Raw genomic sequence first — 13,984 nt, forward strand, 5'->3', positions numbered from 1 at the left:
TGTCTCTGTAGCTCCCAAAGGCCTCACCTGGTCTCAGGAAACTTCAGATGGGTCCGCCCTCCAGAAAGAGTGAGGTAAATTCTAGTAAAATTACCCGATTCTAGCCTGTTAGTGCAGCACATTACTTACTTTTTATTAAATCATAGGTTTAAGAGTTTCTCATCATCTAAAGAAACCACCTTAAGCTAGACACGTGTGTATTGAGAGACAGAAAGACAACTTTTAACATACATCTGCTAATTTAGTAAGTCCAACAAATGTTAGTTTTTTTTTTTTTTGAGACAGTCTTGCTTTGCTGCCTCAGCTGGAGTGCAGTGGCACGATCTCAGCTCACTGCACTCCATCTCCCGGGTTCAAGCTATTCTCCTGCCTCAGCCTCCTGAGTAGCTGGGATTACAGGTACGCACCACCATGCTCAGTTAATTTTTGTATTTTTAGTAGAGACTGGGTTTTACCATGTTGGTCAGGCTGGTCTCGAGCTCCTAACCTTAAGTGATCAGCCCACCTCAGCCTCCTAAAGTGTTGGGATTACAGGCGTGAGCCACTGTGCTTGGCTGTCAGTTGTTATTGAGTATTGAGGCTACACTGGGGTTCCAGTAAACTACAGCCCATAGGCGCATGGCCTGCAAAGCCTAAAACATTTACTATTTAGCTCTTTACAGAAAAAGTTCACCAACTTCCAGACTACACTGCAGTATCCCAACTTGAGAGAGGCATATATATATATATATATAAATGTATACTGTTCTCAAGAAAATAAGTCACCCAAAGAAGGTATTATGTATGGCTTTTCATTCATTATACCTTTTAAATCATCTTATGTCCCCAGTACCACACTCAGGCCACACCAAATATAAAGGGTTACAAATATTCAGATTTTATTATAAATAAAATACTGTTTTTCTTAAAACATAAAAAATGCCAAGTGTTGCACTTTATTAACCACCCTGGAGAGCAAGGCTGTAGAGATTAAGGCAAACAGCTAAAGTGAAGGCACATATAAAAGGTCCACAGTTGGAATTCAAAGGAAAAAAATTCAGGGAAAAATAGCAGTGTAATAATCCCTGTGTCAACCAGCATTCTGCAGCAGCCATCCTGTCAATTACATTACATAAAATACAGATAACTGGAGCTAGACAATACAATAATGGCTGTGTTGCAGGAGTGTAATTAAGGTATCATCTTGTAAAGAACCTTTTATTTTAAAAATAAAATTCTGTTTAAAAAATATACCACACAGGTGGAGGAGAAAAGCAAATAACAAAAAGAAAATTAAAAGGAAACCAAACCAAACCACCCCATTGTGGCCTGAGACTTGCTGGAGTGAACTTCACCCAAACTAGCTCGGCAGTCAATCTTCAGTCCTCTTCTGCAACCTTGACCAAATGCGTATGTTAGGATGTAGCCACTTAATGAAATGAACTAGCCAGGAAAAACGATGATGTGAAAACTTGGCAAGAGCACACCACATCTCCTGCCATAGTAGAAGAGGCCTGGGAGAAGCAGCAGAGTGAAAGCTCAGGAGTATATCAGGTCAAAACACTTGTGGTAAACTCTCGTATATCCCAAGCAGATGGAAACAGGAAGTGGGATCATCAAGAACTAAGTTACACCACCTCTCCCAGTCTACCCATCATTAGCACTGTTCCTGATGCCCTAAAAGTGCTCAGTCAAAATGTACTCCCTTATAAAATTGACCTATCCAGCTCCAACAATTGCCAGAAAGGGCATTTCTCCCTCATTCCTGGCTAGTCCCACTATGGCGTCAAAGATCCTCTTCAGCAAACTTTCCTAATCCTACCATAGCTTGTCAACCTGGCGTTCCTGCTCTGGAACATTGTAAAACCACGGTGCTGCAGGTTAGGATCATCAGGACTGCAATGGAAGAGGACTCAAGTTACCTCTTTACAGTGGCTGGGTGTGGAGGAAAGCAATTATATTAATTTTAGAGAATGGAGATGCTGCAAACACAAGGCAGAGAGCAAAGTAGTGGGGAACAAGTACAATCCAAAGAATTCTAGAAGGAAGGGAAGGAGGTATTCAGATACATTGTGCCAGTGAAGAGGAAAAATTGAGCAAAGTGAACAGAGAGTGTCATTCTAGAAATAGGACCAAGTATATTTACATAAATTCCGTATTCTATAATCATGATAAACAAAACACAAACATTCACACAAAAATATAAATTTGAAATAATTAATAGCACCAGTGTGTCAGATAATAGTTTCTTTCCCCCCACCCCGCCCCGCTACACAAAGTACAAAGTTGCATAGTGTTAAAGGCTATATATGAATCTCAAAGGTGGGTTGGTAGGAGGAAAGGGGTGTGTGGCAGGGAACTGTCACACTGTGGTCTTAAAACCACAGAGCTGAGGATCAAAAGTTGAGAAGCCCACTAGGAAACTCCACATAAGGGTCCTCCCTCTATACTTAGAGGGAAGGTTTAGAGTGGATTTAAATCACAAAGTGCAGGAACTCAATAGCGTTGGCAGCTGTGTGAAATACTGAGTGCAAGTATTTGCCACCAGGATTTGGCAAACAATGTTTTTTGAGGGATTCTGGAAGATGGAAACATCAGAAGAAAACTGGAGCTAAGGGTCAAATGTCTCATCTCTCTCCAACAGAAGAACAAATGGATACACGGGATTCTGACAGTACAAGCTGCCATCTAAGTTTTATCCCTTTGCTAGAAAAGACTAGGATGAGGAGGCTTGTTTTTCTTCTGTTTTGTCAAGACCTTAGGGATTAACTGTTCTCTGCCAGATACTTAACATTAGTTTCAAGACTAACTAATAAAAAAGCTCTAAGAATTAGTTTGATTTTGAAAACAAAACTTTAGTGGTTATTATATCCCTATTTCTTCTGTGTAAGTTCCATTTATAAGAATACCAAAGATGTCTTTTGGTCTACTGGTGAGTGCAAGCTGCCCATCCAGATTTAAATTATCAGCTGTCCAAAGATCTGAAAAAAGTTCATCTTCCTAGTCAATTATTAATATACTAGAAAAAATCTTCTTCAGCCATGTTCACCTGGAGACTTTTATAAATAACTGCATCCTGACCCACGGATGGCTCAGTGTCCTACACTCATAATAGCTAAAAGCACTGATGGATGGCTACCGACATTCTAAATGACCAATACCTTTGGCACAGGATGTTTATTTCCTTTTGCTTAGAAGGAAGAGGGGCAGGAGATGCAGATGCATTTTCTTTATCCATGGACTGGATATACTGGCCATCACAATGCTACTGTTAGTAGCCAAACTTTTCCTTCATAGAAACAAGAGTACTGAGACTGAGGAGGTTCTGCTGGTATCGATGAGACAGGGGAGGGCTACTTGCTCTACCCCGGCATACACGGGCTCACACGATGTGCTTATGCCACTGTACAGTAACGTAGGATGCCACATCCTCACGCAAATCAGAAGGGAAAGTGTGGGTAAGGTAGCAACGTGAGTGGAAGAGAGACTTTATTAGATAAAACCCTTTGTTCCCGATTCTGGATGTTTAATTTGCTTCTCTTTAAACTTTGTGACTTTTCCTGGTTCAAAAGGACAGTGATGGACAGCAGCAGAGGAGTGGGGGTCTGAAAAACGTAATCTTTGTGTCAAGGCACTCTGTGGCCTCACAACTGCCCCCCTGTCAGAGGGATGCTGCCTTCCAGCCCTAAAGACACTAGGGCTTTTCAATGGACGGGGTGTTGAAGCAGCCAGATGGTAAGGTCTTCCTGATGTCCTCCAGATTGCGAATGTCCTTCATGATCTCCTCGATATCTCGGTTGTAGTCCATGATGGCAGCCTCCTGCTTCTTGGCTTCATTCTCCAGGTCAGACACTTTCCTATCAAGATCGCTGACCTTCATTTCATCTTTGGCTTTGTTTAGGGTGCCTTCAATCTCGTTTAGCTTATTTAGGTCCACTGTATCCAGCTGCCCTGGAGGGTCAGAAAGTACATAGAAGAGAACAGACATATTCAGTAAGAATGATCCCTTCACAAGTACCTGCACTAGACTCTAGGCCCAGCAGCTGCCACTCTGCACAGGCAGCCCAGCAAATGTGACTGGCAGATTGTTGATGTCACACAATGGTACAAAATATGCAAACCAAGTACAAATGCTGACCTAACCCAGCAGGGATGGGTCTGAGTATATAATTAATATAGAGCTGGATGTTTTTTTCTGAGACAATGGTTTTTGCAGAATGTTTCCTAAATGCACAGCTACCATGTTCTAGACCTTTGAGGGCCATCTGATAACATTTAATACCTTTTCCAGGTGTATACATGTAAACTATATGTCATTTTAGTGCCATCAAAGATATACAAATCCCTAAGAACCCTAATCCCTCAGCTCTTAGAGAGATTCCAGGGAAGATGGGTTAGTTTTGAAGGTCACTTTCTGCTTTCAGGAGTTAGACACTATTAGGAGGCTTCCTATGGAAAATGGCCAGGAGTAAAATGCTGAAATAATTTCAGCAAGTCTTCACTTTAAGCTTAGCAAGAAAAAGAGGTTCTTTTGAAAGAAATGAAATGTTTCCATAACAAACAAAAGCAGACACAATAGACAGCATTTCATGCATACTTGACTTGATTAAAGTCTCACAAGACCATTTTACATCAGTGATTTTCAGATGTTAAATAATTTGCCCAAGTTTGCACAGCCTATAGGCAACAAAGCAAAGATACTAACCCAAGTCAGACTAATGTTAAAAGTCTAGCTGTTCCACAAAAAGCTTTCTCTTCTAGCTTACTTTCATTTTATATCCATCTGTTGGCACATAACTTATTCTTGACATTTGAGACCGATAAAAAATATCCCTGTAGCCCCCCACCAAAACAAAATGCACCAGTCTTTAAAGGCTGGCAAATTAAAATATAATGCCTTGTTATAAAGAGTCCTGGCTAGAGTGTTGACACTTTATAATGGAGTCTGGTGACAAAAGTGCATCTGTCCTAAAATGAAGCCTGCTCCCTATCACCCTATCAAACTGGATTAAAAGAAGGTTTCCGTATGCATAGATTTCCTTGAAAAATCAAGGTTTTTCTCTCTTCTGGCATGAAAGCTTTCCCCTCATCGGACTGTTCTTACTTAGCAAATGAAGAGAATTCTAGGCAGTAAAGTCATGACCAGTTTTTTGGTTTTTCTTTTTAATTTTATTATTATTACACTTTAAGTTTTAGGGTACATGTGCACAATGTACAGGTTTGTTACATATGTATACATAAGTCATGACCAGTTTCAAGTATTCTTTTTCGTTTTTTAAATTGAGACAGGGTTTCGCTCTGTTGCCCTGGGAGGAGTGCAGTGGCACAATAACAGCTCACTATCACCTCAAACTCAAGTGATGCACCTGCTTCAGTCTCCCAAGTAGCTAGGACTACAGGAGTGTAGCACCACACCCAGCTAATTTTTAAAATATTTTGAAGAGATGAGGTGAGATCTTGCTATGTTGCCTAAGCTGGTCTCAAACTCCTGGCCTCAAGCTATCCTCCTTGCATGGCTTCTTAAAGCACTAGGATTACCAGTGTGAGCCATCACACCCAGCCTGTGTTCTTTTATTCTACTATTGAAATCCTTTACTTTAAACCCCTTAAAGATACTGCCAGCAAGATAAGTTAAGAAAAATCACTGTTTAGTTGTACAATGATACTGGACCATAAATGCTACCCTAGCTGGCAATATATCTTCAAAATATAAAAAGAAACTCCTCAGACCACAATGTTCTATTTAGGGCAAGGTCCACAGAAGGCACCTAGTAAGTACTTGTCACATTAACACAGCCTAAAGTCATGATTCAGGTCACACTGTAAAGCTGACAAATAATCACTATGGTAAAGAAGCAAGTTGCTCTTAAAGACCCTATCATCCAAGACAAACATTTATTTTATAAGGCTTTCAAAAATAAGCAAGAGCAAAAGGAAATATTAATAATTTAATTAATGACTTAAAAGGGATTCATGTAAACCTGTATCATCTGCTTTTGAGTCAACTGTACTATATCAGATCCTAAGAACAGTACAAAAGATTCAGAGACTGACAAAAATGACTCTATGGCTACGTACCCAGCTGCTCCAAGAGGTCATTAATAATGCTGAGGAGGCTAGTAACAGAGTTTTTGGCTTTTCTGGCATTGATCTCGGCTTCTTGAGCAGCCTGTGAAGCCTGTAAGGGAAAAATGAGGCAAAGAGTCTTTACTGTATGTTTTCATCTTCTTTAAATCTTTTTTCCCAATGACCCAACAAATCTAATTTCCAGATTTTCTTCCCTGTTCTAACTTAGGAAATTGAAATCTCTCACTGCCTTTTTTTTTTTTTTTTGGTGGGACTGCTGCATATCTTCATATTGAGGATGTTGGTATTTCTACTTCATCAAAGTTATGACTAGGTAGTCAGGTTGCCTACACTCACTAACTCACTGTATTTGTATTTCAAAAATTATCTCCTTTTCTCACATTCTCACTCAATAATATATGGAGGTATATTCATAGTAAAGCCTATTAAGCAGAAACAAGTTATTTTTTTAAGGATGATTATAGAAACTATGTTTCAGAACCAAAACATGTCCTTCGGGACAGTCTTAGGGACTTACTAGAAATGTCCTATTCTTTGAAAATTTTCATAGTTAAGTAAAGCTCTTCTGTAAACTCCCCTTCCACATGCAATGATCCAGCCACAGTCCCCCTGACACACATACTCGTTTATTGGGGCAATACAATTTACATTTTAAAAACCAAACAAAGGTAAATACACTTGGGAAATTCCATGAAACCTGAACAAATAAATGTGCATGAGTCATAGGAAACAGCAATGGAAGAGGAAGTGTCTAAATATCAGAAAACAGATGTTCTCACAAATAAATCTAGTTGAGATTTAAGTAAGTGGCTCTGAGCCTCTTACCACATAATTGTTTTTCCTAGTTTTGGGTCAGGACAACGCAAACATTTTGGGATCAAAACAATGTGAAGATTTAAAAAAGAACAAGAAAGCAAGGCAGAAAAAAACTTCACAAATAAATGATTAATCTCTGTCCAAATGGCAGCTGTCCTTATTGAGCATCCATAAGCTTGTCTGCGAGCATAAAAGGAGGGAGAAAGGACCCTGCCAGGGCCTGCCAAGAGCGATGCCCCTGCATTTAACCTGTGGTCTCCAGCCTCCTCTTCCAAAAGAATGAAGCTATAAACCTTCATTCTTCTGGTTAAAAAATACATTACAGATTCAAATAATACTGGCCAAATGCTGGCCTTTCAGAATTGACAGAAATACAAATGAGATAGTGAATGTGAGGGTGGTTTGTTTCCTTAGAAGTTATTTACCAAAATAATAAAAGATCTTCTTTCACCCTTTGAATTAAACCAAAACCCTTTTTTGAAGCTCCTAAAGAATATACTGTTTTCTTTTTCAATATGCTTTAAATCTAATGTTTCTACAACCATATTAAAAATGAAATCCATATATGCTCAACATATGTGAGAAACATCTATTTTTTTAATGGGAATTTTTTTTTTTTTTTTGAGATGGAGTCTTCCTCTGTGGCCCAGGGTGGAGTGATCTTGGCTCATTACAACCTCCACCTCCCAAGTTCAAGCAATTCTCCTGCCTCAGCCTCCTATGTAGCTGGGGTAACAGGCGCCCACCACCATGCCCAACTAATTTTTGTATTTTTAGTAGAGACAGCGTTCCACCATGTTGGCCAGGCTGGTCTCGAACTCCTGACCACAGGCGATCCGCCCACCTTGGCCTCCCAAAGTGCTGGGATTACAGGAGTGAGCCACTGCGCCCGGACACCTTTATGGGAATTTTTACTTGAGCCACACCATAACAGAGAAAATCAGGACAATCCAAACCAACATCCACCCCCCCAACCTGCAAAAAGCATAATAAAATCAGGTGTTTGCACAGGAATAGTTTCCTTTATCACTTCCCTAGAGCCTTTACTGAGATTAACAGGCTTTGTACTTCTTTTTTCCATCCCAAGGTGAAAATGACCCACACTGAGGGACTCTGTTTTCTTGCAGCAGTGAACGACGGCCTCTTCCTTGCCACTGAAAGTGAGCAAGTAACCACAAGTTCGTGTATGTCATTACCGTGATTGCTACACCCAACTGGAAAAAGACTATTCCTACTGTGACTCTATTAAAGTCTTTTCAAAGCAAAATATAGCGGCCGGGCGCGGTGGCTCACGCCTGTAATCCCAGCTCTCAGGGAGGCAAGAGGCGGGAGGATAGCTTGAGCCCAGGAGTTCGAGACCTGCCTGCGCAATATAGCGAGACCCCGTTCTCCAGAAAAAGGAAAAAAAAAAAAAAAAAAAAAAAAAAAAACAAAAGACAAAGCAAAATATAGCATAGAACAGAAAAATGGACCTTAGTTCTTCCTTGGGCCATCCATTGACAAGTCAATTTTGTTATAAATGGTACCTTGCATATACATTATCACAAAACGTGAAAAATTAAACTAGATGTAAGTTTCATATGTTTTGGTGGGGTGGTAGACAATGCCATCTTCAAAAATTTCTTATATGCAAGAAACTTGTCTTTGTCTCTAAGGAGCAAGGTGCTGGGAGAACAAGAATAAGAAGAAAATTAACTTCATTGCATTCCTTTTTTATTAACATTTATGAATTACCCAGTGAAAAATATAAACACATACTTTTAATGTCCTAAAACCTCAAATGTGTAAAGCAATGTTTTACTTTTAACTGAGTAACTTTGAGACAGGACAATTGTGCAACAAAAATACCTGGCAGAAGATCCAAATTCTTTGTCTTCTATGTAAGCTACTAACCCAATTCTTGACGAGACAATGTGATGAAAAACAGAAGTCAATATAAAAAAGACTCATCTCAACAAGTGGGGGATCTTTATTATTAAACACTGTTCACTTTCTGCCAAGGAGCAAATATACCAAAACCTCTTACCATCCCTGCCATCATCATGTCCTGGTCAGCGTCATCTTGTTTTCTCTTTAGCTCTTTTTCTGCTTCCTGTAGTTGCTTCAACATACTGTTCACCTCATTATCCAGATCTGTAACTTCTGCAAAAGTTCTTTCAGCTTCTGCCTTGGTGCTGGTGGCATTCTAGGCACAAAAGAAAATTGCAATTTTTTTAAAAAAGCTTTCCTTTTTCTCAAGTATGCTCCTGCTCCTTTTATAATTTATAAAATGTCTTAAAAATATAATCCAGAAATAATAATATATTGATTTATACTATCTCATGACTTACATTATCAATTTGGGTTATAAATAATCACAAAATAATAACATTACTACCCACATAATAACATTTTGTATTTTATCTAGCGCTTTCATTTGTATCCTCTTCTTTAATCCTGGAAACTTCTGTTCTATTATTGCCATTTTTAGTTGGGGTCACACAGACAGCAAATGATAAACGTTTAATGGCATATACTTTCTATGACATCATATTGATTAGATGCTTTCACTGAGGTAAAATTTAAATTCAAAGCTAGCTTGGTTCATTCTTGGCAGTTCATCATAATGTACAAAAAGACCACAATCCTGAAATATGAGTATTTTACAAAATATAATTAATCCAAAAGCCAATTGTTCTAAGGAAACTAAGAGGTTTCTCTGATTCTTAAATACCTAATTCTAAAATTGCTCCAATCTCTCTTTTAAATAAAACAAACAGATTGACCTTGAAATAAGAGAAAGCCAGACTAAAAAACATTATTCTTGAAGATGACTTCAAAGAATCCTAAAAATGGAGCTATGGGAAGTCTCTCCTAGGAGTGGCTTACATATGGCGACATGCTTGAAAGGGGGACTTGAAAGTTATATTGATAAGGCACACTACATAGTACTGAAATAAACACCACCTGTCTAGGTCAAAGAAGAATGTTTATTTAGAAAAAGTCTGATTTTTTGTGGGAATGGGCTCTATAGACCTCTGAAGCCAGACCTCACACTGAGACATAGCAGAAATTTTAGAGTAAAGCACCCTTTTACTGATTCCCCCTCCTCAATCAATGTGGATACCTACTCTCATGCCTAGTCAAAAGAAAAAAAAAAGACAAATATGGTTTAAGACAATTTTACTGAAGTTCAGGAAAACAATCTGCAAGGGCTCTGAGGGTCTGGAAAGAAACTGGAAGGTGACCAGAGAAAGATATGGGCAGGGACTCTTGGAGAAGAGGAAACGCACACCTTTTGGACAGCGCTCGCGATCCTCTCCGCCTCATGGGCCTTGTTTTTGGCCTCTGTGGCATCCGCTGCAGCATTGCCCAGGGCCTGCTGGGCTTCCCTGGTCTTTTCATTAGCTTCAATGATGGTCTGGTTGATGGCAGGAATCTTCCTTAGCGCCTCCTCTGCGGCCGTCTTGTTATCGTTCACGCGCCTATCAAAATCTGAAACAAGTTCAAGGACACATTTGAGCTAAACTCCCAACAAGTAAAAAGGGGGCCTTTCAGGGAGTTCCAACTGGATTTTGTTTTATGAACAATGGAAGTCAGGGTAAAAAATGGAAGACAGCATGGGCTGAAATTTTAGAAATTACACATCTCTACAGAATAGGTCTCCCAGTTAGTGTTATAGAAATGTTCCCTGTTTCTGGAAATAGAATTCTTACTTCAACAACGTGCTTTAAAATGCAGAGCGCTGAGCATCCCATTACCACTACCTCAACCATTATTAAAAGCTGCAATTTATTTAGTGTTTACTGTGTGTCGGGTACTGAGTTAAGAGCTTTGTGTCTTTGACATAAAATAGGCTGTATCATTTTTATAAGAAAATTGAGGATTAAAGAAGTTAGATGACCTGTGGTGCAGGGTGCAGGGTTTTGAACCAAGGCCCACTGACACCAGAGTCCATACTTTGAAGTACTACTTTTTTTTTTTTTTTTTTTTTTTGGGAGACAAGGTTTCACTCTGTCACCCTGGCTGGAATGCAGTGGCACAATCACTGCTTAGTGCAGCCTTGACATCCTGGGCTCAAGGGATCCTCCCACCTCAGCCTCTTAAGTAGCTAGGACTACAGGTACGTGCCAGCACGCCTGGCTAATTTAAAAAAAATTTTTTTTTATAGAGATGGGGTCTCACTATATTTCCCAGTGAGGAACTGGTCTTCAACTCCTGGCCTCCAGTGATCCTTCCTCCCAAAGTGTTGGGATTACAGGCCACCGTGCCTGGCCCATACTTTCAACTAGTATCCTGTAAAGCATCCTGTAAAGCTTCTCTATTTATAGAACCTATGACTATTTTATCAGACAAGAATTCACAGTTGCTCAGCGAATTGGTCACATTTCTCTTCTATCTGGGGTGAAGAAAAAAAAAAAAAAGGATCAGATGCCACTGGCAGAGAAAATGAAAGATAATCTCCATTTACCTATATAAGTCCTCTAAATAGGCATCTTGGTTATGCGAGTTTGCCTAATAAGAAAACATCTTTTAAAAAAAAAAAATCCATACTGAAGTATGCAGGGATAAAATGACAGGAGCTCTGGGATTTCCCTTTGAAATACTTTAGCATAAAAAAAGTAGGGAGTTGGGGATGAAGTAATAAATATGGTAAAAGTCATGATTAAAAAAAAAAAATCACTCTAGTGGTGGAAGCATTTGCCCCTATTATCTCAGCCTTTTCTACCTTTCAGGTTGTTGAGAATGTCATTAGCTTCTTGTAAGGTATCCCGTCCCTTCTTTGCAGCTTCTTCAGCGAGGGCCTTGGCAGCATCAGCTCGGGCTAGGAGTTGGTCTGCGGTCTGCAAACACATGGCAGATGAGACGATGAACCCTCAAAGCAAATCCCTTCTGTCTCCTGGACAGACAAGGCTCTCCAGAGGTGCCACCCTGAGACTTGCCAGCATAAAACATGTTAGGCTGCTCTCTCGGCACTGTCGTCTGCTGTCTCTGCAAGTACAGTGTCATCACAGACCCACTTGCACTGTTCAAATGTTGCCTCAAGAAATGAAGCAACCTGCAAATCAAACCAACCTGCTGTTCAGTCTTGCCTTTCTCCAGAAGGTTCTTGACTTCAAGTTCCTTCCCTCTCATATCTTCTCTGAGGTCCTCATAATCTTTTAATTTCTGATCAATCAGATGTTCCAGATTCTCAGCTTCCATCTTTATGTTATTTGCTTCATTCTGTGAAAAGCAAGTAAGATCACTACACTTTGGATAAAACATTTAAACTAATGAAAAGGTAGGCTTAGGAACTCTGTAACACCTAATACTCAATGATATTTTTAAAAGAACTGCACAGATCAAGATTTTATGGACTTTTTTTTTAAATGAGATATACTTTACACCCACTGAAGTTCACAGCATCCACATACAGTTTGATGAGTTTTGACAAATGCATTTCTGCATAACCAACACCCCAATCAAGATACAGATTTCCATCACCCAAGAAGCTCCCCTTTCTCCCTTTCCACCCAATCTCTACTCCACACTCTACTTTCCAACACTGTGTCTGCCATTGTTCTGATTTTTATCATCATAGACTAATTCTGCCTATTTTCTAATTCTAAATATATAGAATCAGACAATCTGTACATGTCTAAAGAGACCTAAACCTTTATGGTAAAAATCAAGTCAACACCTCAGATATAAGAAGTGAAACTTAGTAAATCTCAAGCTTAATGCAAAAGAATATACCATTTATACAGAGCTTGGAGTGAGGATCCATGATTAGAGTACAGATATGAAATAAAATCCTACCAATTCCAAAATATTTTACCTGCCTCAGAACATCCTGCTATAGTCTTTTAATTACACCATTCTCTCTTATTTCTCTCTAGGTCTCTACCAGACAGAGCCTGGGAGTAAATGTCTACATGTACTCTGCTTTAAGCAATTCAAATGTATTATTATAATTTGGATTTGCACTAAAGACTTAGGAGTGATTGTTCATATCATTAAAGTAGTCTTTGCTATTTAATGTTTACAATCACAGGATTCTTTACCTTGGTAAGTTTTTGTTTTTGTTTTTTTAAGAGATGGGGTCTCACTATGTTGATCAGGCTGGTCTTGAACTCCTGGCCTCAAGCAATCCTCCCACCTCAGCCTCCCAGGGTTGGCATTACAGGTGTGAGCCAACACATCTGGCTACCTTGGTAAGTTCTATTAGCATATGTGAAATAAGACTCAACTTTACCAGCGAGTCAGTGGGAGGACAGAGGGAGGTGCAGAGCAGTCGGCTCTCACATAGACTTGGGGGAGAGACGGGGTGGGGCTGTGCGTACAGGCTGCCCCCATACCTCCAGTGTCTCAGAGTCCAAAGGGCTCAGCTGAGCCACGCTGGCATAGATCTCCACAGCTTTGTCACCAGCCCTTTTGGCCTCCTCATGTACTCGGGCAGCTTGTTTTTCCAGATCCTGTGAGATGTTCTTCACTTGTTCATACCTAAGACACAAATAATGTGGTTTAATGACAATCTTAGCTGCTTTTAGCATCTTAATGTTAACCAGATTAACATGATCATGTGATAATATGCCCAAAACCTCAAAGGAAATGCTACATTAAAATGCTTGCATTTTAATACCAACATTTTGCATATTTACATTTTCTTTTATCATTTCTATTTATAATGTATGGCTTGGCTGGGCACGGTGGCTCACACCTGTAATCCCAGCACTTTGGGAGGCTGAGGTGAGCAGATCACCTCAGGTCAGGAGTTCAAAACCAGTCTGGCCAACATAGTGAGACCCCGTCTCTACTAAAAATACAAAAATTAGCTGGGTGTGGTGGCAGGCGCCTGTAATCCCAGCTACTCAGGAGGCTGAGGCAGGAGAATCGCTTGAACCCAGGAGGCGGAGGATGCAGGGAGCCAAAATCTCATCATTGCACTTCAGCCTGGGGGACAAGAGTGAGACTTCATTTCACAAAAACAACAAAAAAAAGAAAAATTTTTCTATAATGTATGGCTTACCATATACTTTCTTATTTCAGACACCCTTTAAAGATTTGTAGTTCAATTATGTTTCCTCTACTTAGTCTATTACATTTTTTCTCTTCTTCTTTATTTGTGCAGAATTTTATG

The 13,984-nt window shown here is 39.7% G+C and overlaps 1 protein-coding gene across 1 annotated transcript in view; it reads right to left on the reverse strand.

Annotated features, from left to right (window-relative positions):
- Positions 1–854: 854 nt before the first annotated feature.
- Positions 855–13,984, reverse strand: part of LAMC1 (laminin subunit gamma 1) — a 118,866-nt gene continuing 105,736 nt past the window's right edge. The window contains exons 22-28 of the mRNA XM_054455448.2: positions 13,203–13,347; positions 11,938–12,087; positions 11,591–11,705; positions 10,157–10,356; positions 8,909–9,067; positions 6,058–6,157; positions 855–3,930 (exon numbers count right to left, since the gene is read on the reverse strand). Coding sequence (XP_054311423.1) covers positions 3,674–3,930; positions 6,058–6,157; positions 8,909–9,067; positions 10,157–10,356; positions 11,591–11,705; positions 11,938–12,087; positions 13,203–13,347 — 1,126 coding nt within the window. The 3' untranslated portion in view covers positions 855–3,673. The remainder of the gene's footprint in view (positions 3,931–6,057; positions 6,158–8,908; positions 9,068–10,156; positions 10,357–11,590; positions 11,706–11,937; positions 12,088–13,202; positions 13,348–13,984) is intronic.

Source organism: Pongo pygmaeus, chromosome 1 (assembly GCF_028885625.2).
Source record: "Pongo pygmaeus isolate AG05252 chromosome 1, NHGRI_mPonPyg2-v2.0_pri, whole genome shotgun sequence".
Lineage (NCBI taxonomy): Eukaryota > Metazoa > Chordata > Mammalia > Primates > Hominidae > Pongo > Pongo pygmaeus.